This window comes from Ambystoma mexicanum, chromosome 11 (assembly GCF_040938575.1).
Source record: "Ambystoma mexicanum isolate Mex_15411 chromosome 11, UKY_AmexF1_1, whole genome shotgun sequence".
Taxonomy (NCBI): domain Eukaryota; kingdom Metazoa; phylum Chordata; class Amphibia; order Caudata; family Ambystomatidae; genus Ambystoma; species Ambystoma mexicanum.
This window is the reverse complement of record NC_090934.1, coordinates 1,236,727,779-1,236,755,212: the sequence shown is the minus strand read 5'-3', so window position 1 is coordinate 1,236,755,212 and position 27,434 is coordinate 1,236,727,779. Positions and strand designations below refer to the sequence as shown.

Here is a 27,434-nt window from a genome sequence, read left to right as displayed (position 1 = left end):
AAGTTGAAATCTTTACTCTTTTAGATTTTACTGTATGCCTGCCTATCTGTGTGTCTTTAGCGCCAAGATGCCTCCCTGCTTACGAGCGCTTTACACGTTAAATTAACATAACAAATGGCTCCTCTAATAAGACAAACATGGACAGCTCAGTGCATGCACCTCGATCGTGTCTAGGAACACGCCCTGTTTTTCCAGGAATTAAATCCTGGACACAGATTTGCCAGCCTCCTGGCATCGCCTTGCCCACAACTGGCTCTGTTCTGACCTGCAGCACTCCCCTGTGCTACCCTTGTGCTCCATACAGCGCTGTGTGAACAGCGCTCAACTTTGACCTGTGGTGCTACCTCTCTCCCTCTCTTTACAGAGACCCCCCTCAACATGAGTGCCACACACAGCTCTCAATGCTAACATACATGCCCCCATCTCTGGTTCTGGGCCTCGACCTACACTGTTGATCTCCTTTAATCCTGATGTGAGGCGCCCACTTTTTCACCAGTTAGGGAAGCAATACTCCTCTGTGTTAGTATCTTAAGCATTTAATGGAGAATGAGGTCCCAGTTTGTGAGACAGTAATAAGCAGTGCTGACGGGGAGCAAGCTTAGGGCCTACGAATGGATACTGCAATGGGCAGTGCCTTATTAAGCTTGCCTCCCCTCTCCCACTCTGCCGGCCACCACTGGGGGCTTGGCAGGGGGGTGGGGGGGGGGGGTCCTTGCTAGCATCTCTTACCGCTCAAGTGCAAATATGAATCTGAGAAATGATAATGACGTTTGAAATCCCCTGCTGGGCTTTAATGAATTGTTAATGACAAGGGCATTTTATTACAAGCGTGAGAATGGAAAGTGATAAATTGCAACCACAGAACATGGGTAAGACACACACACGCACGCACGCTGCCAGACAGACATGCAAGAAACACACATGCATGAATTTCACAAACGGACACGGACATAGGTTTGTGCAAATTTACATCGAAACTGAAAGCTCATTTGAAAGGTACATGCACTCATTACAGTTGAATGGTGTTCTGTCTCTCCTCTCTCTCTTTCTCTATCTCTCTCTCTCTCTCTCTCTCTCTCTCACACACACACACACACACACACACAATTTGTGATCACATACAGTAGCATACATGTACAAAACAATAATCCACATACATAACATCAATAAAATGTACCTCTCATCAACCATAAGTTCAGTCCTATACACCTCCAGCTCCGAGCCACACACACCGCGGAGTGAGCAAAGCACTCACTTGACTACAAGTCCACACATTCAGCAAGTGGTCACCAAGACACCATAGCCACCACACAATCACCATGAAGCATGTTGCACAAAATACAACCCAGACATACCGAAACACTGACAAACGCAAATGCTTACTGACCCACTCTGTCTCTCTCGTCACAGTGACCAACGCATCGCCCTCAAAAAACCTAGTCCCTCCTGTTTATCTCACGCATAGTGCCACCAGCACCCCCAGCTCCCAATGCGCAGAATCCAAGCAAGGCTTGGGAAGTAACCTGCCATGCTCACCTTCTCCTGGTACTGCCGCCGGGAGGAGTCCAAAGACTGAATTAGGGCGGTGGCGTGGCCAATGAACATGGCGTAGCAGGTGGCGCCGACAATCATGCTGAGCATGGTGAGCCAGACATCCGACATGCCGACGGGGGCCTGCTGCCCGTAGCCGATGCACAGCATGTGACTCATGGCTTTGAAGAGCGCATACGAGTACTGCTTCCCCCAGGAATCATTCTGCAGACAAATAGACAACAGCCGCATTACAGGCCAGGCCATGCTTTGCACAATGAAAGACAACCAGTCGACAGCTAGCATTACAGACGAGGGCCTGCTTTACACTGTGAAAGGCAACCAGTCAACACCTGGATTTACAGAAGAGGACATGTTTTACACTGAAAGGCAACCAGTCAACAGCTGGACTTACAGAAGAGGACATGTTTTACACAACAAAAGACACAAAGGACGCAGAATGTCCACAAAAACCTTAATATGGGAGCTTATGATCCTCAGTCCCCTCCAATGTTCCCTTGACTTTGTGTGTGTACAATGGAAGCATGCTTTTGCTTGCTAAAATCCAGCAGCATGTTAGGGCACAGCAGGATAGCTTCTGGAATCACATCCAACCGGTACAGTGCAATTAACCTAAAAGCAGGGCCGGCCTTAGGCCAGGGCCACCCAGGGCGCCATTGGCCCCCGCCACGCCAGCTCGGGGGAGTCTTTCACAGTCTCCCCTGATCCGGCATGGTGGGAGAAGGCGTGGCAGGCGCCCTATTCAAATTAAATGCCCCTTCCCGCTCTCGGGAGTGGGGCACATTTAATAGCAATAGGGCGCTGATGCTGTCACACCGTCGCCAATTGAAACATTTGGCACCCCACGCCCCTTTTGTTTTGCTGTCTGGGGCCCTGCCGCCGCTAAGGCTGACCATGCCTAAAAGTTCAATTTGAAGAAAACAGTAACTATGTCTGATGTTAAAATTCTCAATTAGGCACATGTACAAACAAGCGACAGTGTCCGATACACGCCTCCCCTTTTCTTTCTCACCTTCTATTTTCTGAGCCCTGTGTTTGCCATTTGTCCACATTCTGGGCTCTACATGATCCAATGCACATCTGAACCAATGACCACTCGCACAAATTCATAAGAAATCTTACACCCACTTATTGTGCGTAGTGTAATATAGAGGGTTCGCACTCTGGTAAGTATTATAATGGTCTTTATTGCCTTCAAGTAGAAGCTGGTAACATCGGAGATAGACACCGGCTTCTCCCACCCGGCAGGCATTCACCAACTGACAACCTCCGAACACACACATGTCACCCAATTCCACACGAATACATTCCAACATGCAAGACGGGTGTGCACTCCCTTCCATTTATCACCACAAGATACAACACATAGCTATGTCAGATTCTAGTCACCTTCATCAGTGACTTGTCCCAACTAATGGCACTGCCACTTCCTGCTGATCTGATGCCCAAAACCACCCTTCCATATTCCTAATGTTGGAACTCTTTGGCTCAAACCTTCCTTCATCACAACCTCATCTCTTAGCTCCCATCTAATCAAATTCTTCTTACCCCTCCCTGCCCTGCTGCTCCACCTCCTCAATGTTCTCTCACTGCTGATGACTTTGTCCACTAGTTCTTCTTGAAGATCACCAAAATCAGGGACACCCCTATCTTTATTCCCATTTCTTCCCTCTTCCGTTTTCTTCCTACCACCCATCATCGCCACCTTTTCCATCTATGCTTATTTGCCCTTAATACACAAGCTAAACTGGTACTTATTCGCCTGTCTGCTAACCTTTCCAGTGCTTTCTGTTGACCTGTTTATGCCGTAGATAATAAGAGTGCTTGCTCCCCTGACGCATGCACTCCTTTCTTCTCTCGCCAACCTTTTGCTTGAGTCTGGGACGTTTCAGTTTGCTTCAAGGTTATGACTGTCCTACCCAAACTTAAGAAACCATTTGTGAACCCTAACAATCACGCAAACCACTGGCATGTCTCCCTTCTCCACTGCAACTCTAAAGTCCTAGAACGGGTGGCGGTAAACCAAATCACAGGCACGGAGGATAGCAGATGCTGTTCCCCTTTCAAAATGGTCTTTGCAGCAGTCTATCTACTGGAATCCCACTCAGACAAGTCTTAAACTTATTCCCTACTGCTCACCACTCTAAACCCGCTCCATCCTCATCCCCCGGATCTTGCTTCCGCCTTAAACCCTGATAACCATACTCTCTCTTCCAAACACTCTCTCACCCTGGCTTCCAGGACACTGCACTTGCCTGTATGACCTCATCCTTCTCTGCTAATTAGAATGTTGGCACCTTCTCTGCTACCTCTTCCCAGTAGGGTTCCTGATGTGTCTGTGCTTAGTACCTTCCATTGTACGTTTTGCCTCTTCTCAAAAAACTCATCTCCTCCTTCGGTTTCTTCTGTTATTTTATTTATTTATTTTTATTTATTGTATATTTATAAGGCGCTTATACAGCAAGGCAGTGTTTCAAAGCACCACAAGGCAAAAGGGAAGGGGACAAGGCAGCAAATAAACATTGACAATTGACAATGAATAAATAGAAACAAAAAGCGGTCCTACTAGGCCTTGTAACATTCAGAATGTGCAAGTGCAGTGAAAAGAAAAAAAAAGAAAAAAGGGGCGGTGGGGGAAAGTGCTATTAGGGTCCCCTGGGTGTGGGGGGAAGTGCCTGGGTAAGTGCATGGGCAGAGACATTCCAAGCGAAGGGGAGAAGTCAACCGCCCAACAGGTAAGTGCAGTGTGGAAACAAACCACCCGACAGGCAGGTGTGGGCCCAGAGGCTGTGCGTGGGGGGGGGTGCTAGTTGCGATTGGGCAGAAGTCCAGGATCCAAATGGACTCTAGAGGGACCAGACCGCAATCTGAGCAACAAGGGGGATAGTTAGCACGGGAGGGGAAGACGGAAGGAGGAAAAGAGAAAGGTCTTGAGTTGGTTGCAGAGCTTGGGGTGGTCTGGGTTAAGAGGGAGAGAGAGTGAGAGACTGTTCCATAGGAGGGAGCCAGCTGTGGAGAGGGATCTGCCGCAAGATCTCTGCTTGGAGAAACATTTGACCAAGAGAGAGTTTGAGCGAGAAGATTGAAGGGATCTGGAAGGAGAGTATTTGGTAAGAGAGAGCTGGAGGTAGTGTGGTCCTAGGCCCCAGGCAGCCTTGTGGATGATGCAAAGAGTCTTGAATTTGATTCTTGCAGCAACCGGTAGCCAGTGGAGTGATTTTAGAGCTGGAGAGATACGGTCCCTAGGCTTGAGGCCAAGGATAAGTCTTGCAGCGCTATTCTGGATTAGTTGAAGAGGACAGAGTGAAGAAAGAGGCAGTACCTATTTTCTGATGATAATATCTGTTTGTATCTCCAAAACCCTCTGCCATTTAGATGGCACTCTGCTCACTGATGCTGATCTCTACAAAAACAGAATCCTCCTCCCTTCTTCCATTGTCCTACCCCTTCTCCTCTCTTATATCGTTTCACCCAGTATCCTAATCCCATTCCTTAAGGCACACAACCTAAGGGTTCTCTTTGATAGTGAGCTGAACCCGAAACAGCGTATCACCTCCACTGCCATGCCCCCAGGCTATGCCTTCTGAACACTTGCTAAATACATCTCACCTCACCTACCATTTCATGAAACCCCTGATTTCAATGTTTGTCTTCAGAATGCTGGACTACTGCTCCAGTCTCCTCGTGAAACTTTTGCCCTTTTGTTAACACTCTCCACAAAGTACTGAACTACGTCACGTACTTTTTCAACCTCCCATATTGCCCACCTACTCCTGCCCGCTGCATCTGTGTGGGGTGGCATTCATTGCAACACTAAATTCTCTCCAAATTCCTTCTTTTTGTCTGTAAATCTATTCATGGACAAGCTCCCTCAACCTTGCTAATTCCATCTCTAGATGTTCGCCCTCTCCCACTAGACATTCGCAGTCTTGATGAACCCCTTGCCTCTGGCTCTGCCCCCCTCTTGCATTCCTTACCCTCACCGTTCCTTACAACTTGAATTCCTCACTTCAATATTAAGAATTCTACTACTGTACTGGGATTTAAGATTGTGATTAAAAACACATTTCTTTTGAATAAGTACCTGAGACATACAGTCTCACCATGTCCCCAGGATGGGATGTCCCATTTTCACCTATGTATAGATGTATATCTATGCTTGCTGGGAAAGTGCTAGACCAGGGTTCCAGCTAATCTATGTATATATGGGCCAATAGATGAGCTGCAAAGGGTCTAGGACGCTGTGTGGTGTTAGCCCCTGAACCACAACTGACTAAGTGTAAATGTAGGTTGGTCTAGACCTCCATGTGCTCAAATCAAAACAGTTGAAAGCATTCAAACATAGCTGTATGTGTGTCTCAGGAAACAGCAACCACCCAAAGGTGCACCTTGACGTGGGGTTTGACTCTGTGTGCAGCGGCGTGTCTAAGAACAGGCTGATGAATAAAATAGCCTTTTTTGGGGGCTATGTCTAAATTACATTTTATATAAAAACCTATGAAGTGAACGCTTACCTTCAACTGTTGCCTTTGGTTTATTTAATCAGCAGCCATATGGTTTATTAGATGTTTGAATGCTTTCAACTGATTTCCGTTGAGCCCATGGAGGTCTAGACAAACCTACATTTACAAATAGATGTATATTATTGATTTATCTGTCTACTCTCGCCTCCTCCAGATCCAATTGCAATACCTCGTCCAGGTGGTGTCATGGAACATGTTAGTTTTGATAATGTGTGTACATTAGAACAAAGGGTTCATTTTTGAACAAGTATGGATTTGCCAGTTTACGTTAAATGACTGTGTAAAGAAACATCCCTTTTTTTGACAAAGTGAATATGTCTTTAAACATACACCTTAAAAAGACTTGCAACCGGTGTAGGATATGTTATGTTAGGCAAGGCTTCACTAATAATACCTAATGGGAATGATTAATTATAATACTGTATAAATAACAATGCTTTATTTGAAATTCATGCTTGAGTCATTTTTTTTATAATAAAATGTGTATTTGAAAATTCAATAATAAATTGTCCGTATATGTTTTTGAACTACTGTGAAAATAAACACTCTCATTTGAAAAAAAAAGGGCCTCTCTATGTTGGTTGACAAAGAAATGTATTTAATGGGTCTAAGAACTACACATGAATGAATACATGAAATAATGCTCATTTTAAGATTCTAGGAAACTAGACCCATGACTATATGCAGTGACAAAAAGAAATCAGGCTATTCTCTAAAGAGGACGTGGGTTCCAGGTGCTTCCTGCAGAATGTATCAGAATATTACAAATTCGTCCTCTGAAGTGTTGTGCCTGATACAGCATTCATACCTCTACTACCAATTGTAACTCAGCCCTTGACTAAGGGGTGAAACTGCCGAAACAGGGGGGAGAGGCAGGGCTAAAGTTTAAGCTACCGGGTACAGTTCAAACCTTGGCACTGGGATAAGCCAGACTCCCAAGTTATTCAAATTAGTACAGTCAGAGCTATCTTGGGACTAAAAAAATGTGGGCATGTTTTTGAGGCCAGGAAAAGCCTCCACTGGCTACCCACTGAGGCTAGGGTTGAGTCTCGCCTACTAACCATTACATACAAATGCCTAGCAGGACAATATCCAGCACATGTGGCAGGTAAACTTAATCAGAAGAGAGAAACCAGGACACTTAGATCCCCTGATCTCAAGCTTCTTGAGTTCCCACGAGCGAACCTGACTTTGGTTAAAAAGAGTGCTTTTTGGGTGGCTGCGCCTTTGAGCTGCAATGCTATGCCTGGTGATCTCAGAAGTTGTGGGTCACTGGAGAGCTTCAAGAAAAAAGTGAAAATGTATTTGTTTCGATAAACCCCTCAGTCCTGACAGCCTCTGTGTTAGTCCGATTTTTGTCATTGTCTATAACCATCTTCTCCGGAACTCTTGTTCCGGGCGCCTGTAAGCCTCCAGGCCATTTTTGGATGCGCCTGTACCAATGAAATAAAGTAAAATATGATCCTCCACAAGTCAAAACGTTATCTTTGTAAGGCACCCAGAAATGGGAAGACCCTGCTGCCTCCAGGACAGGGTTTCGGCTCGGAGTATAATTTTTCTGAATACTAAGATAGCCCTAGAATGTCCTAGTAGAGCACTCATCCTTTCTTTGTTTGTTATTTGATTAAGTCATACACATTTTAACCTTTTACTGCTCACAAAGCACCCGAAAGCACGCTATATAGTCCCCAATAAATAAAGAGAAATAATGACACGTGACTTTTACTAGTTTGCAATGTTTTCTTTTCCCGCATCTTAGCTTCCGCACTTCCCCCTCTTTGCTTGTGTCTTTCTCTGCCTGCTTGAGGCCTTGGTTGGTGAGAAAGATGGAATGGAATAAAAAACAAAAAGTCTGGGTTTCTGCATGTTCTCGTATAGTGTGTGAGAAGGAATGTGCTGGGAATGAGATGCTATGCTATGACATGCATAAACGCGTCGTAAATACCTCAGTAAGCCCTAACAAAGATGTGCACGTTTTATTCATATCAATAAAAAGAAATGATGCATATGTTTTCACGTAACTTGTTAGGTTTTCAACATATCAATGGTCATTGCTGTTCGGCCATTTTCTACTGTTCTCTGAAAATAGCTTTTGGTACGTTAGCGCACATAACAAAATGTAAGTAACACAGCACCACATGTATGCACTGACCTCAGCGCTGTCCCTGCACATTGCTCTGTTCAGGTCAGCCTTTTGCCCCACATGAGATGTCCAATCCTGACACAATGGTGATCTTACGAAAACTGAGGTGGCTATTGCGTGTTCGACTCATTGCGTACTTCAGCTAACGCAGGGGCCAAGGACTCTGCAACCTGCAACTCTCCAGATATTGTGGAATATGGCTCCCATGGATTTCCACCGTTGACTGTGATGACTTGGATTGTTGGTAGCTGTAGTCCAAAACATCTGGAGAGCCAAAGGCTACAGACTCCTGGAAGAGAATCCCTGCATTAGCCTTAGAAATGCAAGTGTCACATTGTGAAGAGGACTTTGCAGGTGCAGTCTTAAGAAGCAAGGGTAAGTGATCTGCCACAGACCGCTGCTTCTACTTTGCACATAGCTGCGCTCTGCCCGGCAAAGCGCGTACGTGTTCAGGGCTGATGAACCATTGGTAAAGCCCCATGCCGGCCGCAATGACGTGGTGAAGCCCAGTGCCAGCTCCCTTGGCAAGAAGTCACAGTGTCCACACTGTGGTTCACAAAGGAATTTGCAAATTGCAATCCAACTTTGTACATTGAGAATGTGTATTCTGCATTTGCAAAGCCATTTGCACTGACCTGGCTTCACCACCACAGCAGCACGTTGTACATTCAGCCTACACGCTTAATCAAAAGTGTCTGGGTGAACATTTCATCCAATTTACAGGATTATCGTCTCACAAATTAATAATGCTTCCTGGGCACTTGCCAGGGATTGGCTATCTACGGCAGCCGTCTCCTCGGTCAGATACTCAATAGCTACTGATTAGGGATTAGGTACTACTTAATTGATAACGGGCTGCAACGAACACCTGTTGCCTGTGAAAGGTAACAACAGGTCCTCGGTAGCCTGTGCTTTACCTTGAAAAAGAAGGATGTCTAACTGCTTGAAAAGAGTTCCGATCTACATGTTTGCATAAGCTTGTAGAATAGTATTATAGCTGTTATGATCGGGTGTAGTTTTATAGGTAGTGTGTTAGTAATATGATAGTATGATAGAGAGAATGATTGCTAGTATAATAGTAGTATGATAGTAAAATGATAGCTCACTTGGTAAATGCTACTATTGAAGTCTTCTCTTAGCAACCAGAGGATGACTGGTTTGAACTATCCACATATGTGCTTTCTGAGTGCATATTGTACAACCCCTTTAGCTCCTCCTCAGCCTGAACTTTAAGTTAGATGCCCTTAATTACTAGTGCTTGACCCAGCATTAGAATTACAGGTAATTGGCCTATGCCTTCATTTATTGAAACTGTGAACTATCTCTCTCTCTGTCTCCCTCTCTCATTCTTTACTTTTATCCCTTTCCTAATACTTCTTCTAACCTTTTTTCTGCAACTCCTCTTAGCAAAAGACCATCATGCCTCCCTAGCCCACAATGCCAAACCAGTACCTGCACACTGTATATGCCCCACACAACATAAGAGTCTCACTTGTCATCCTGCCGCCTCACCAATATGCTTAACATAAACTGTTAGTAATACGTATAGACTAGCACTACAGAGTATAAACCCATATGAGTGAGGCTTTCTCTACGGATAGTTAAGGAAAATAAGGCACAGTACTGAAAAGTGTTTTGCTCAGCATCACATAATGTATGAAGTGTGGAAGGTGGGGATTTGATCCCTGTCTTCCTGGTTCCGCAGTTCCAAATTCAGAAAGCAGGGGAGTCTTCATCTTCTCCTATTCAATCTTCAAGATTAGAAACAAAACAATGTTGTTCTGCAAAGTTGTTATTCTAGGGCTAAACTAGAATGCTGCTAATTAAATCTGGTTTGCAAAGCACCAATGCATCTACAAGGGAGAAGCCTATTAATCGTGTGTATCCTTAGACAAATACATGCGAGAAACGAAGATTATAAATATAATGAAAGCTTACTATAATTATAATCATAGTCTGCACAATTGTGTGTACTTTCAAAGCAGCAAGTCACATGACAAATCAACAACAAAATATAAGAGAAGTAGTAATTGAAACATATGTTCACAAAGCAAGTATGCATCAATTAGTCAGAAAAAATAAAGGGGGGGCAAGCCTATGGCACATGTGTGAGGTGGGTGCAGTGGCATGCAGGTCAGCCATAGACCTCAGTATCAGTCAACCTGATGACATGTCATTCCAGTTGTGTACCTCTGTCTTATTTAACCTATTTTCTTTATCAATCATCCCGCAGTGCCCTTCCCTTCAACCACATTTTCAATGCCTCTGTTTCTTACAATTAACTTTCAGACATCTGTTCCCCCTTTAACTATTAATGCAATGCCCTCCGCTTACCTTGCACACACCTCCTTCCCTCTCCCACATTGCACAGTCACCAATCCCTTGCCACTCTTGCTTTTTAATTGCCCAACACACCAAGCCCATTCCTTCCCCCTCACCACCTTCCGCTGCCCTGGCTTACAGTTAGACAGTAGACCACCTTGATGTGCCAGTCAGCCTTTGCCAGACACGACAAGAAGCTGTGGTCAGGGTCTTGCTGGTAATTGTGGCTATGGAGGGCACACTTGGATAATGCAGAGCGAAAGACAGCAAAGAGACATGGCTTTTTTGTGCTCTCAAGTTGCACTTTCTTGGAAAGTCAGCTACATATTTTAACTCACGAAAGCAGCGAGAACTGCAAGGGGAATTCTCCTTGGCATTGGTGAGGGAGAGGGAGCAAAAGCAGCCTATTATATTTGTACTTTTTCAAATAAGGTTGAGTGTGTAGGTGTTTTTCGGTTTCTGTGATTGGGTTAATGTGTTTGAGAGTATTTGTGACAGTGTAAAGTATAAGTGGAAGGATGCATCTGTGTTCATGTGGCTTTGTATGCATATACCTGAATCTGGTGTTAATTTGTATGTGTTTCTTTTTTTGGTCACATAAAAGACGAGTGTTCTGGACAAGAGATGAAAAACAATTACAGATTTAGTGGGTCATTCAGAGTTGGGTGGTAACAGCAAAATCATCAATATTTGGCAAACACTGTTGATTTTACTGTCCACCCAGTTCAGGGTTTGATCAAATACCATCAGTGGTATTTCATGGGAATACAGGCGGTGGTATTTTCAGAGGACATTTTACAGACAATCGAATCCAAACTGGCCCCACATTCTTTAAATCTTTCTTTTTACGGTGCTTGCCTTCAATAGAGTGAAAAACGTTTTTACAAATGCCCATTTTGAGGGCGGGGGAGGTGGGCATCCCTGATTGCTTCCTCTCACCACCTTACCCACATATTGCATGAAAGTGCCAGAAATGAACCTTTTATGCATAATGAATATCAACAGTAGTGATATGAGCCACTACTGTACATAATCAATTTCTCCCTTCAAAATGATGCTGAAAATGGCAAACAAAGTCAATAAAAATCGTTTTACATTACCACCATTGCTGGTGGTATTTCTGAGAACTGGAGGTATTCCAGAAATACCACCTCTGTTGGTGGTAGAATTTGAGTATGGCGGATTTCTAGAAACACCACAGTTGGATCTGGTAACTTTCTTTAGTGGTATTACTCTGAATGACCCTCTTAGTTTGCAGTCTTCTAATAATTAATACCAGAATATTAAATCTTTCTATGTGTGCTTTTCAACCAGGTCCAAAAGTAATTACCACAAACAGTCTAACATCCATTTCTATACCACTATATAAGTAACATTGATGGGTGCGATTCGGGGTGCCATTAAACTCCTTTTGTGCAGATCAAACTGAGGACAAACTCTACTACAATATGGGCCCTTATTTCCTTGGCAAGTAGTAGTTGTGATAAGCTGCTACAGATTGTAACAGACCAATGCTGTATGGCGAGCAGTGGTGCCAACATTACTATCCAGGGTCACAGAATCTGTTATTTAAATGCATATATTGCCACTGGGTGGTATACACATGCCTCTGCAGCCTAGACTCATCTCACTCACTGTGTAGGCTTCTGCACTGGAGCTGAGCACTCACGCAAATCTGCAACATCGCTAAAATGAAGACAAATGTCTTGCCCAGTTACACAGAATTTGAGCAGGCTTTGCAGCACTTGGTTGATTTGTGGCAGGCCAAATTCTGAAGGACCTCGTCTTTTTAAATTATTTATTTTACATTTTGGAGCTCTGGCCCTTGGGGTAACAGCCCAGCAAGCTTGGGGGGAAATTGCCCCTTTGCCCTCCTTGCCAATCTGCCCCTGATAGTAGGTGAACATATGTGTCTGTGGAACCCTACTAGAGGCCAGCCTATGATTCTTTGGTACTCTAAAAGCTTCAGACTCTGGGGTCTGTGATATACATAACTAGGAGTTTGTTCCATTCTATGGTAAGAAAACATTTTGCTCAGCTGTGAAATCCCCACACTAAATGCCTGAGATTTTGAAAATAAACAAGCCTTCTATTGAAAATGTGAACATTTGTTGAGAGACTCTAGAGTGCATGCACTTTCCCAAAATAGGAATTGGTGCAGGCAGGTAGGCCATAGTGTGGGCTTGTACATGGGGGAGACCACCTCCCCCTCCCCCTGGAAAAAGGCAGAGGAGGGGAAGGGCCACTCTCTGAGAATGCTTTGGCGGCGCATCCAGTGGAGAAGGGATTGAGCAGCAGAGCAAGGTAAATAGAACAGGGGCTCGGTGGGGGTGACGAGGGAATGGGAATGATTAGGAGGCCATGGGAGTTTTGAGGCCGTTTCTAACGTTTTAGGGATGGGGATCCCGAAGCAAGGAACGACATAGAGAGGGGCTGGGAAGGGTTGAGAATAAAGGAGAGGAGTTCAGGGTAGGGAACCCTGGGAACGCAATAAACCAAGATTATTGTGATGAGGGCATCACAGACAGAATATTGGAAAGGGGTAGAAAACATTGTAACATTCATGCATCCTGGTGTCACCCCAAATTCGCTTACCCTCCTTTCCGAATATAAAATATAAAGTATCGCACAAGCAGTAGTAGTCGGTGCTAGACTTGACTACTGCAATGTGCTATTTGCTGGCATATCTGCACATAATATTCAAAAACTTCAGACCATCCAAAATAATGCTTTGCGTGCAGGCTTGGATTATCCGAGATCGGAACACATCTCAGCAGCTCGAAAAGCACTGTACTGGCTCCCTATTCGCGAGAGAATCACCTTTAAAATACTCACCATCACCCACAGATGCTTTTCTAAAGCGGCCCACCCTACCTGGTGAATACAACTGCCAAGACCCAATCATCCAGACCTACCAGAACACGTTACACTCACAGACTAGTTCAACCCAAGCTTAAACAAACAAAAGCGGATGGGGCTAGCTTCCCAGTCATTGCAGCAAAACAATGGACGCCTCAGCCACTTGCTCTCACTTGGGAGGAATCCTACTAGGCCTTCCGAAGAGCCCTCAAAACCTGGTTGTTTGCCTACATCAGCTACACCATTCACCTTCACTGAGTATGTGACCTGTTAACCCCATGGGAGCCGTATGCTTTGTATGTTTTGACTGTAACCTCCAATATGCTGTAACTGCCATCTTCATCTGTCTTTGGTCTATTGCCACATGAAACATGTAACTTGACCTAAGCAAATGAAAAAATAAATAAATAGGTTTTGTAAAATGTTTTCACACCTTTCTTTCTATAATCGAAAACCAGTGCAGTGGTTAGACATAACCTTTTGGGAGCATTCTCCTGTTCCTTATCTGAGCTCGGTACCAGAGCTCAAGGCACAATTCCATTACGTGCCAAAGCCACAGGTGAAGGGAGAGCCTATAGCACAAAATCGATATATATTCCCACCACCTCCTATAGATGGCCAGTTTATGTGGTCTACACATTAGGTGGCATATGATAAAATATTCTATGCCCAAATGACATAGCAAACATGGCAAGATACAGTCCCTCTTATCACATCCTTGGATGTGAATCTTGGCAAGCACATTGAACAGACACTCTTGATGTAGCATGTAGAAATCCACATTTTATCTATTTCCTCAATCACATTCATTGTTCTGTTATGTGTAGTTCAACCCATTTACCCACATATCCAGAGTAGGCGGCCAAGGAGGGAGGCTTTTGGTGGGCAATTAAACAATTTAGCAATTTGCGCCTTGAAACACTTGTATATAGGCGCGTTACAAATGCCATATCATATCATATCATAGCAAAGCACCAAAGGAAGGTAAATATGAAAATATTACAAATGCCTCAGGGATTCCGTTAGATTGGAATCTTGGCGGCAATGAATGTCATAAAAGGCACAAAGGTTTAAGCTTAGGGCCATACATAGCTCGGGCTTCACAAAACATTTCATAAAGCAATGCCATTTCCATAGGCAAAGCATGTCAACTAATGACAAAGCAAGCACCTTTGAATGAGATCATTTCGGGAAATAGGCACACGGGGAAGGTCAGGTAACTGGTCAGCAATCCTAGACAGGATAGATCACCTAGAAAAGGCTAGGAGCAAAAGGGAGGTGAAAGAAGCTGAACTTACCTGGAAGAAATCTGTCCTGGAAATTCAAAGACTGGCTGAACTGCCCATCGAGGCGAGCCATTTTGCAGCTGATGTCAACTTCATTGCATTTCAGAAGGGAATCTAAAGCTAAGATATGTGGCAGTGGATATGGGGAAGATTATCCAAGAAGATTTAGGACCTCATTAGGACCCTGGCAGCCGCGGAATGAACAGTGCCGGTAAGGGATCGGCACCGTTCATTCCGGGCCGACTAATTATGAGGCCTGCTGCGGGTCCTGCTCAGGACGCTTGGCCAGACCAGGAGTCCTTAGCGGGACCCGCTAGCAGACCAGGATGCTAACAACAGCCCGTCATTAACGGGCTTGTTGTTAGCATTCTCCCCATTCCCATTGAGCCTATTGGGCTCAATGGGAATGGGAATTCATTTTTACCAGAGCCCAGAAAAGGGCAATTACCGGATCCGCCAAGGTCGGCATGATCCGGTTATTGCCCTTTTCTGGGCTCCAGTAAAAAATCATTACCAGCGGCAGCCATGGCCTTAATAAGGGCACGGCTACCACCAGGGGAGTAATGAGGCACTTAGAATCTTTACACGATGAACAACATGCATTGGTTGAGCTTCTGAAGATCACAGACTTTCTGGACACACTGGGGGACATTACGAGTTTGGAGGTAGCCATGCTGCTATTTGTGGCATGGCTGCCTCCAAACTCGGGTCCGGGTTCCTTGAATGAGGAATTACTGGGCCATTCCAACCTTGGAGGACCCGGTAATTCCTCATTCAATTTACCCATCCCCATTCCGATTTGAGCCCCCATAGAGCTCAATGGGAATAGGGAGGGAGCTAACAACGGGCCCGTTAGCTCCCTGGTCGTTTAGCAGCTCCCACTAAGGGCGCCTGGTAAAACCAGCCGCCCTTAGCGGGACCCACTAAAGGACCTTGTAATGCAGCGGTAAGGGGTTAACTGCACCGGCACCCTTACCGGTGCCGTTAACCCCTTACCGCCAGCCTCGGAATGAGGCCCACTGTCTACAGGAATTCCAGACCAGTGTACCATAACATGGTCAGAGCAATTGGCCGAACTGAACCTCTCAAGACAATCCTAAAGACAGGCCTTTTCAGAGTGCACTTCGATTTTCTATGGAATATCAACGTAAGATAAATGATAAAGACTTTGGGCCTCATTACGAGTCCGGTGGTAGCCATGCTGGAAAAACTGGCAGGCTGCCGCCAGACCCATAATACCATTCCGCCTCCATGATTTCCATAATCACCGGGGCATTACAACCCCAGTGACCTGGTAATTCCAGAGACGCAATTCTGTAAATCCCCATTCCCATGGAGTCCCGTAGGAATCCATGGAGATGGGGACCATGCAAACACTGGTTCTGTCTATGACAGAGCCGGTGTTTCCATATCCGCCTGCAGGCGGGTGGTGTTAATCCCAACAGGTCAGACCTGGCGGGAGTGACACCTCCTGCCTGCAGGACTCTGAATCAGCCAGTCCGGAAAGATCGGTGGCGGAGGTTTTACCGCCAGTGTTGTTTTCGGACCGGCAGGGTCGTAGTGAGGCCCTTTATGTCATGGACACTGCATGGCATCCTGAACATTCCTGTGCCAGCAGAAAAACCTCTGTTGTGTGAAGAACTGCAGTCCTAGGGCGCCACGCACCAAGTAGACAAGCAATGGCTACAAACCATCTATGAGGTGTTCTATACCCATGCCTATGTGACTCATGAGGACTCTACAGTACAACTATATTCTCTGAAGGACTGTGTAGGAACACTCCATAGAGGATTCCGGGACATTTCCAAGATCAGCCCATGTGAACAGAATTCAAACTCAACCCAATGTACGCTGAGTGCAATTTGAATGAAAATCTTCAGCATCAAAGTTCTATTACTTCCTAATGGATCCTACATTTAGCAGTTTAATGCTTCATGCTGTGACTACAGGGATTGGCAGCTTGATCACTGTTTCCAAGGTGAAAAAACATTGCAACATCATTCTTCATCTACCGGTGTGGACTGAGCTAGTGCGATTGAATTGGCCTGAGGTTAAGCTAATGCCTTTGAAGTTCCCACTCTTATCACTGAGGCTGGCATACCTCTTGGATATGAAGATACACAACACTAGCACCGCAGAGACTATCATGGAAGCATCAAGCAGAGCGCTGCAGTTGGCCAAAGACCTGCTGGAGAGAATACTTGACTTGCCAAAGGAGATTCAAGCCCTACAGGAGAGCTCCACTCCAACAAATGGGAGCTCCATCCTGGGATCCAATACGAACTGGCTGACGACTGCAGTTTTTTCTTTCAATCCATTGAAAAGTATTATGGACTTCTTTGGAAACATAGGCTCGGGGATCACACATGTGTTCTACATCCTCACAGCTGGATTCATCCTGATCCTTATCATCTTTTTTATTTCATTGTGACAAGTAACAAAGAACATGTACAATGCACCAACGCTGTATCCTGACTAACAGGTGAGAACTGTTTGGAACTTTTTGTCTGAAGAAAATCCACCCATCCCTGATTCATCAGCTGCCATCAGTGACTGGAAATTGTCTGCTGACCAGTACCTGCTGCAACCAGCTCTTCTCAAACACATAAAATGTTTATGTTTTAGTACTTAGTAACCAGTGAAGATCCTGAGTGAACACTATTTAGCGAATTAGTATTACCTACTTTTTTCTCTCCACTTTTATTTTTATGATTCCTAAAATGCCTACATGGCTTATTCTACAGCTCATGGGGTAGTGAGGGGGCAGGGGGGCTTTGTGTAACCTCAGTTATATCAATGCCTAGGCCATGCATAAGGGCAAAATATTTTAGCTATAGTCCCAAGCCATTGATGAAAATACAAACACATAGGGCCTCATTCCGAGTACGGCGCTAACCAATGGCGCTATTAACGCCTTGGTTGACGCCGTACCCGGACCGGCAGCGCCTTGGTGGTTGGCGGAATTACCGCCCCATTCCAAGGTTGGCGGGGTGGTAATTCCCCAATCCCCATTTACCCTTCCCCATTCCCATTCTTGCCCCATAGGGCATAATGGGAGTGGGGAAGGCGTCAATTACGCCACCGTAAATTACGGTGGCGTAATTAACATCAAGGTCCCTTAGCGCCATGGTATTTAACGCCTGCTAAAAGCAGGTGTTAAAAGCACCATGGCGCTAAGGGAACTCGGAGTATGGCGGTAAGGGATTACCGCCACCGCTCTCGTTAGCGGTGGCCGCTATCCCTTACCGCCATACTCGGAATGAGGCCCATACTTATTCAACAAGAGTAATGCCTTAGAAATACCCTTTGAATTACTGAATTACATTACATTACATTCAGGGATGCCAAGCAAAAGCATTCATACTTGTACATCAAACAGAAAATAGTGTTTCCCTGTGGGGGTCTAGGACGGGTGCCTAGGGACCTTTTTATTAGAATACTGTGCATGTTTATTGTAAATAAACCCTCTGACTGCGCTGCATGCTTTCTGGGATCAGCGCCGTGTCCTTGTTATTAGAGCATTATGGTCACTTATTGTAAACAAAACAGAATGGCAGTTATTTAAGTGAACACTGCATATCCTGCAGAACATTTTAAAGTGGGTGAAAGGTGTGTCGGCCTTGCTCATAATAAAACAAATCTTTTTCATTCGCAGGAAAGATGATGTACACTGTACACTGATTCTAGGCCAATGAGCTCAACAGCGTTTTGGGGCTCAACCACTTTTTGCTTCTGTCTGATAACTATGCTAGTAGTGGGAGTTGGCAGTTTTAGCCCAAATATTATAAAAGGGAGGACTTTGTAAGGCAGAGCAGGAAATTGCTGTCGGCGGGCGCAGAGGAGGCAGAACGACGGCTGGTAGAAGGAGAAGCACTGGGTTCTTGCAGAGGGGAGGGGCTGAAGTCCCTCAGGTTTCCCAGGCTGGATTTTAAAGCCACCAAACCAGATTTATGGCTGTTTTGAGGCATTTGAGTCCCTAAAGGACTCTGCCTATTGACGTTTGAGCAGAACTATTGATTTTAATTGAGCTGTATGGGGAATATGTTTGCTTCCCCCCCATTCCTCCCCATTCCTCTACTAGGCAGATCTGCTCACTACCTATGAAAAGATCATATTCTTGATTGGTTACATGCTGGCACCATGGTCAATCCCAATTGACATTAAGTCTTTTTGAAGCATTTTGTCCTATTGTTCTGCTCTTTTGGAAAAAGGTCATGGTGCTTTAATAGTTGGCATTTGACATTTTGTGGCATGTTTCTTGGATTGTAGACCATCCAAGGCATCCAGTCTCCATTTCCAGCCACCTCATCGCCTGATAGGGCAGACATCCGAATGCATCGTCGCCTTAACAGGGATGTGCAATCAGCCCAAGTTTATCTAGAGTCACCAAAGTGGCCGGACAAGCCCGGATTGGTCTGATAAATGCACGCATCCTGGGAGGTCAGCGCTCGTCTGCGTGTATTAGCTCTAGATTTAACACAGTTATCCAAGTAACAGATGGAGCGATCAAAGGAACCATGACTGATTTAATGAGTGATTTGCAGTTTTACTGTACCGGCCGTGTGTACTTACACGTGCATGGCTTAATCTTTGAGACAAGAATATGCTGCTGGCAATACCAACCAGGTAGCCACACCTGCTGGAGGATGGCAACAGGGGGAGCCGTGCGCCTGCCTCAGAGCGAAGGAGAGCACAGGGGCAACGTGCTGGTCTTGGAAGCAAGACAACACAGAGCTACAGAGGTTCAAATCCCTGATCCGCGCTTAGAAACCAAAATCAGGTACAGTATTATGCACGTTATAAAAAACAAGTGAATAAAGAAAAATAGTGAGTATGAGAGGGTTTTTACCCGTCATTGATTTAACATTGAGAAAGTTATTGAGGTATTGAAGGGGGAGTAATTATAGGTGCTTTGAGGTGCTTCTATGAATATTGCCTGTCAAGATTTGGTGAGGTTGGATAGGAAGGCCTGGTGAGGCAGGTAGTTGTATTTAGAGGTGACTATGATATCTTGGAGAAGGTTGATCAGTCTTAAGTCTTGAGTAGATGTAGAGGCAATGACATTGACTGCTGCTTATTCATTAACTACTTTTGCATTGTAAGTGTGTTGTGCATAGTGACCATTTTTGTAATCATTTTTTTTATTACTTATTTCTCATTATGAAAAGATTTACTTTCTACGTGAGAGGGTAAGAACCATTCATTGAGTGTTCATTACTGAGTGCATTGTTAGAAAGCATTTAAACATGAACTTTAAGAGTGAGGCGTCTATTAAATGTATTGTGTATTTATGTGTCAAACTTTGCCTGAAATCACACCTGTTTATCTTTCGACGTCTTGAACTGGGGTTTTTCCTTCTTCCGGACAGCTCGGGTCTTGTAGAGACACGGTCGCGTTTCCTCCATCGCCAGCATGCAGGTGAATCCGACCGAGGTGAGTATGTGTTCAATTCCAGGGAGGAACAGCAATAATTGCAGAGACCCGGAAGGAAGGAAGCCAGGAAGGAACCAGGACAAGTACAAGGGCGGTAAGGAATAAACGCTACGGGAGGCAAGGCCCTAGGAAGGAGAGCGCTGAAAAGACAACTTAGGGTAGAGGAGGGCTAACAGAACCTGGAAAGTAAGAGTACGAGCATAAGGGATGTACGACCACACTTGCCGAAGTTCGGGAAGTTAGCGTTGAGACGCGAAGCGCCGCGGGTGCGTGTCTCTTTTCAAGGAACTGGTGAACTCCTGGAAACGCTACAGCGGTAGTCACGCACTAATGTCGGCCATGTTGGGTGTACTTTGGAAGGAATGTAGCAATGTCTTATGGACCACGTAGTCCAGAAGGGGCTAAAACGTCAAATCATGACAGCATGCCCCCTCTTAAACTGCGATCCTCTCGGTTTGCTTGGATGGGTCAAGTGGAACCGTTGTTGCACGCGAGGGGCATTCATATTGGGCATAGGTTCCCATGTTCGTTCACTAGGTGGGTATCCTTTGCATTCCACCAAATATTGTAGGCAACCCCTTCTATATCTGGAGTCACAAATCCTGGAAACTTCGAATTCGACCTGTTCATTGTTGAGCATGGGGGTAGGTCGAGGAGAGGTCCTAGTATCTTGTGAATATGGTTTCAGTAGGGATGTGTGAAAAACAGGGTGAATCCTTTTCCAGAAGTGCCGCAATTGAAGCCTGAAGGCTACAGGGTTGATGATTTCTTTTATCAAAAAGGGGCCATAGAAACGTGGAGCCAACTTGTTAGGTCTTAAATGTCGAGGTAAGAGTCTGGAGGAAAGCCAGACCTTATCACTGATGGCGTATTTTGGACCTGGTCTTCTCCTGGTATCAGCATATCGTTTAACATCCATCCTGGCCTTTTCCAAATGTCCTTTCACATCTTTGTGTACTGTGACCAAATGCTCTATCCAGGAATCAACCGATGGAACCGTGGTAGAGTGAGGCAGAACAGTAGGTAAGACAGATCAATGAAATCCTTGGGAGCAAAAGAATAGGCTGGTCTTAATGGCAGCATGGTCGGAGTTATTGTAAGCAAATTCAGCCACAGGAATCAAGACAGACCAATCATCCTGTACCTTGGAGGCAAAACATCATAGATATTGTTCGAGTGGTTGGTTGACTCGTTCGGTAATCCCATTGGTCTGAGGATGATACCCTGAAGGCAAGGCGCGTTGGATACCTAATATTTTACACAGGTATTTCCAGAACTGGGAGATGTACTGAGGGCCCAGTCAGAAATTATCTTAGAAGGGAGGCCATGAAGTCTAAAGATGTGGTTTACAAAAATTCCTGCCATTTCTTGTGCTGAAGGTAACTTTTCCAACGGAGTGAAATGGGCCATATGGGAAAACAGGTCGATGGTCACCATTATGGTCGTGAAGCCCTTGGAAGGAGGTAGCTCTATGATGAAATCAGTAGCAATAGTCGCCCAGGGTCGGTCCGGTAAGGCAGGCTGGTATAGAAGTCCTGCAGGTTTCTTATTGTCATGCTTATTCTGACTGCAGACTGCGCAAGCTTGGATGTACTTCTTTATATCTTCGGCCATTCTGGGTCGCAAAAAGTTCCTCTGAATGAGTCTGAAAGTTGCTGATATGCCTCGATATCCTGAATAGAAGGTATCATGGCAGAGTTTTATTATCTTCAATCTCAGTTCTTGTGTAGGTATCACTAGGTTCGTATCCTTAAATAAGTATCCGTCTTTAGCCGAGAGTCCCCATCTGTTTGTCTTAAGGTATTCCTTCCAGAGATCCAAAAAAGGTGTTTCTGAGCGAATATTATCCAATAAGGAATTTGCCTGGGCAATAAAGACGGAATCGGGAAACATCTTTGGAAGGGCACAGGTTTCCTCAGGTTCATAGTCAGGCCATCTGGACAGAGTGTCAGCAATAATGTTAGTCACTCCTAGAACATGGTTTATCTGGAACTGATATTGAGCACAAAAAAAGGCCCAGCGAACCTGACAACTGTTTCTGCACTACAATGACTGAAGAACTTGCAAATTCCAGTGATCAGTCCGGACTTGAATCGGATATTTGGCATCCAAGAGCAGATGACGCCATTCGATAAAAGCCTGTCGGATGGCAAGCAATTCCTTCTCCAACACAGAGTAATGTGTTTCACTGGAATTTAGAGTACGAGACAGATAGGCGATGGGATGTTCTTTTTCATCTTCCGATTCTTGTTTTAGAACAGCCCCTAAGGCGTAATCTGAGACATCTGTTTCCACCAGGAAGGGTTTGTTAATGTCAGGTTGAGCCCGGATGGGTCGTTGAGTAAATCTTCGTTTTAACTCGTGGAAGGCAGATTCTTGGTCTTTTGTCCAGTTAAAAGGAACGTCTTTCTTTAGTAAAGCAACTATGGGCTGTACAATAGCAGAAAAGGTAGGAATGAATTTCCGATAAAAATTGGCAAGACCCAGGAAGGATTGTATTTGTTTTAGTGATGTGGGTCTGGGCCACGGCAGGATCCATTTCAATTCCTTGAGGACCTAGGATAAATCCCAGATAGCGAACAGTAGGAACGTGAAAAATACATTTATCTGGTTTGGCGAGTACGTTATTCTCTCGTAAATGTTGTAAGACCAGAGACACATGTTCTTGGTGTATTGCGAGATTCTTGGAATAGATTAGGATGTAGTCGAGATAAATGATGACAAAGAGGAACAGCATGTCTGAGAATACTCTGTCCATGAACCATTGATACACTGCTGGGGCATTAGATAAACCGAATGGCATTACTAAGTACTCGAAATGCCCGAAGGGTGTCCTGAAGGCAGTTTTCCACTCATCACCTTCCCTTATGCGGATCAGATGGTAGGCTCCCCGAAAGTCAAGTTTGGTAAAAATCACAGCTCCGCGGACTGCTTCCAGGATGTCTGAGATGAGTGGTAATGGGTAACGGTCCTTTCGTGTGCATTCGTTGAGCCCCCTGTAGTCCAGGCAGGGTTGAAGTTCCTTGGTATCTTTCTTTGGCACAAAGAACAAGGATGATCCTGCAGGGGATTTCGATGGGCGAATGGTGCCGTTGGAAAGATTAGTGTCCAAGTATTCACATAGGGCTCTCTTTTCAGGTTCCGAAAGTATGAACATCCTTCCGAATGGTATGACTGCAGAGTCATCGGTTTAAATGGCACCGTCTTCAGGTCTGTGGGGAGGTAATGCTTGAACGATATCTGATGAGAATACATCCGAGAATTGTTGGTAAGGTTCAGGTATCTGGGTGACGGTAGACACACTAATAGGCGAGTTCTTAATCTCCTGGGATTCCAAGGAAAAGGGTTGTGTCCCTTGAAACAGACAATGTGAAAGACAATATTCTGATCCTAAAAACAAGGAACCTGCATTCCAGTTAATATATGGATTGTGTCTTTGAAGCCAAGGCATGCCTGGCACCATCGGGTAATGAGCAGCCTTTATAATGTCAAAGTGTAGCATCTCTTGGTGATTGTTTATAGTTAGTAACAGTTCCATGGTTTGTTGGGTTATGGGTCCTGAAAATAACGGATTTCCATCGATACCTTCGACTGCCTGGATGATGTCTTTGGTCTTCCGGGGAATATGATGTTTCAGAGCCCAATCATGGTCAAGGAATATGCCCATTGCTTTGCAGTCTACCAGGGCCAGGACGGGATACATTTAATTTTTGGTGATTGACAAAGACACTTGAGGAATCACCAGGCTGTTTGTGGGTTGACTGGGTTTGCTTGGAGAAGACTTGGAGGACAAATCTTTCTCCCGAAGCTGGGCTCCGTTCAAGATCGGGAGCTGGCGTTTCCCGAACGCCTGGGAGGAGCTATTGGGCAATTTCTCACTAGGTGTTTGTCAGATGCACAATACATACAAAGTCCTGTATCAATTCTACGAAACCTTTCTTGTGAAGAAATGGGCCCCCGTAAGGAGCAAGTTGCATTGGCTCAGGATCCGGCTGGGGACTAGAAGCCATCTCCTTATGACTGGTGTAATCCAAGGGGGATTTTGCTGGCAAGGAACGTGCCTTTTTCTTTTCAGATTTCCTTTCCTGGATGCGGAAATGAATTTGCAAGGACAGGTCCAGCAAAGCCTGGAAAGAACTTGGACGGTCTACCCGGGCGAGTTCATCCTTGATTTCGTTGTTCAATCCACGGTGAAAAAGTGTGAAACAGGCTTCTGGAGCCCAGTCAGCCTCCTTGGCCAATTGTTTGAAACGGGTGACATATGACAACATATCCTGGGAATCCTGTTGAAACTCCAGTAACTTCTCTCGGGCACAGAAACCTGTTCAGGTCGATCAAACATAGTTTTAAAGGCATCTACAAATCCTTCATAGTTGTCCAGGAGTGGGTCCTCTGCATTAACTAAGGGTGTTGCCCAGGCCAAAGCGTTTCCAGAAAGATGGGAGATTATAATTCCTACCTTGGCTCTGGGTGTTGAGAAATAGTAAGGTTTGAAGGTAAAATGCACTAAACATGAGTCGAGGAAGGAACGCAATGCCTTGCTGGTTCCATCATATTTGTCCACAATACCCCCTACAATGGCACTTTTTGGAAAGCCGAATCCCTGGAGAGCACGAGTTGTTTCAATGCTGCATTTTCGGCCTTTAAGTTCTGTACTTCAGTAGTCAGTTCTTGCATACCTCTCATGAGGTCTTGAACATCTGCTTCCATGGTAGAATCAATATTCAATCCTTAGCGTCTCAAACTGTCACACTTTGCCTGAAACTCACCTGTTTATCTTTCAACGTCTTGGACTGGGGTTTTTCCTTCTTCTGGACAGCTCAGATCTTGTAGAGACGCAGTCGCGTTTTCTCCGTCGCCAGCGTGCAGGTGAATCTGACCGAGGTAAGTATGCGTTCAATTCCAGGGAGGAACAGCAATAATTGCAGAGTCCTGGGAGGAAGGAAGCCAGGACAAGTACAAGGGCGGTAAGGAATAAACGCTACGGGTGGCAAGGCCCTAGGAAGGAGAGCGCTGAAAAGACAGCTTAGGGTAGAGGAGGGCTATAAGAACCTGGAAAGTAAGAGCACGAGCACAAGGGATGTACGACCACACTTGCTGAAGTTCGGGAAGTTAGGGTTGAGACGCAAAGCACCGCAGCGCCGTGTCTCTTTTCAAGGAACTGGCAAACTCCTGGAAACGCTAGAGCGGTAGTCACGCACTAACGTCGGCCTGTTGGGTGTACCTTGGAAGGAATGTAGCAATGTCTTAGGACCACATAGTCCAGAAGGGGCTAAAACATCGAATCATGACATTATGTGCTATATATGGTACATACACTTATGAAGAGGTAGTGGAAGGTATGAACAATGGACTATCAATAACAAATAATGTGACATTAGTAAACCTCTGCTGTGCTGATGAATGTGAGTAGTCGCTCACTCAGGTTGAAATGTTCAACTGTCAGCTGATCATTGGGATCTCAATTGGGATTTAAAAATGTTGTGTAGTCAATAAGACAGAGAGAGTGAGAAGAATTACCCACAGTAAAGCGTAGAACAGGATCACTGCTCCAACAAATAATGTGCAGGTTTTCGTGCACTTTGGACGGCCAAAAGTCCATATCTTCACGATGGACCTCGCAGTTAGCTTTGTTTCTGGTTCATCTGTTCCCGGAAAAATAGACATATTTTTATAGGATCTCGAGATTACTGGAGAAATTGTCAACATCTCGTGCTCTTCTGTTCTTACCTGCTTGTCAGTTTGTTGAAGATAGTCTCCTCCCTCAGGAACAAGGGCGTAACCATCTGGAGCTGTTTTAAGGTGGTCAATGAACAATTGACTAGTACCTTTTAGGAAGCAGGGCTAGAAGGACTGCTGTTCTTGAGCCAATACATTTCAGTGCCTTCCCAGGAGGTTTATAGCACAGTCTAAGTGCTTCTTTATCATGGATTTTCTTTAGGACGTAGTCCCCAGACTTCAAGATGTTCTGTGACTCGTCTTTGTCTTGCTGCTGTGGAAATGCTTCTTCACCATGGATGGAGTCTCTCAGGAGATTTATGAGAAGCAGCTGACTTCCTTACAATCAGCTTTCTTCTGGAGTATTAGCTAAGTGATTCGTGTGCAAGAGTCCACCACGACTAACAAATATTTTTATTTGTTGACGGGTGACAATTGACCTGTCTGGTCTATATACATGTATTCAAAAAGCACTGTTACCTTTCTTTGTGTGCTTACTGGTGGTTTTCGGTAATTGTCTACTGTTGCCTGTAAACATATGGAGCAATTTGCTATGTACTGACGTACCTCTTTACTAAACCCTTGCCACCAATATCTATCCTGCAAGAGCCGTGTAGTAGTTGAAACCCCAAAGTGGGTTGTGGCTACACTTGCATGTGCTACAGAGGTACATTTTAATCTATGCAGCTTGTTCGGTAATACCCTGTCAACAGGGCCTCCTTTTGACCTAAGTATTGTGACTATCACTGTATTCTCTTTTACAGTGTAGTTATAAGTACTGGGGAACCCTAGCCGGTTAGGACTGTTTGCATCCAGACATGTAGGTGGCTGAGCGTGTTAATACCGCTACCACTTTTTGTAAGGTCCACTGTCTTGCAGACTGGTCAGCAAGCGCATTGCCTGCACTGTACACAGGATCCTTTATGTGTGCTTTTATGTGCATAACCCAGATAAGAGGTCTAGCCTTTTTGATGTCCCATACTTTTTTCCAAATTTGTTTTGACAATATTAGCTTGCATTTAGCATCCCTGAATGAGTTGTCTTTCTGCCATTGAAGGTCAGAATTATAACCTTGTACTACTATAAGTTGGGCAGTGCCGTAAAAATGCGGCAGTATTACTGTTACCATCGCATTACCGCAGGATTCACTTCCAGCTCTGAGCTGGAGGTAAATCTGCCACCTTTCCATCCATTTTCAGCGTAATTACTGCGGCAGAATTACAGCGGCAGTAATTGCGCTGAAAATGTCCCATTTGGTCCAACGGATCCAGACAAAATGGGGACTTACACCACCACCAACACTTGTAATCCAGCGGTAATGGTAATTGCGTTGGGCGGTATCTCGGCAGATTTACTGCTGGGATACTGCTAAACTTGTAATGACCCCCAAAGTCTGAACCAGACACAATTAGGGTGGGCTCATGTGGATCAACTTGTTTTAGCGCAAGCAGGACACCTTGTAACTCATCAACCTGGGCTGATGTAGTCCCTAGATGTTTGTTTGTGTATCCTGGGGTTCAAACTCACTGTTATGGTTGAATTGCCCTTTTACAGCAGCACAAGTAGCAGAATACTACTGTAGATTACTAGTCTATGCTG

General features: G+C 45.0%; 1 protein-coding gene across 1 annotated transcript in view; it reads right to left on the bottom strand.

The window, feature by feature from the left end:
- Positions 1-27,434, bottom strand: part of HCN4 (hyperpolarization activated cyclic nucleotide gated potassium channel 4) — a 1,084,393-nt gene that overhangs the window by 128,714 nt on the left and 928,245 nt on the right. The window contains exon 4 of the mRNA XM_069624604.1: positions 1,537-1,755. Within this exon, the coding sequence (XP_069480705.1) occupies positions 1,537-1,755 (219 nt within the window). The remainder of the gene's footprint in view (positions 1-1,536; positions 1,756-27,434) is intronic.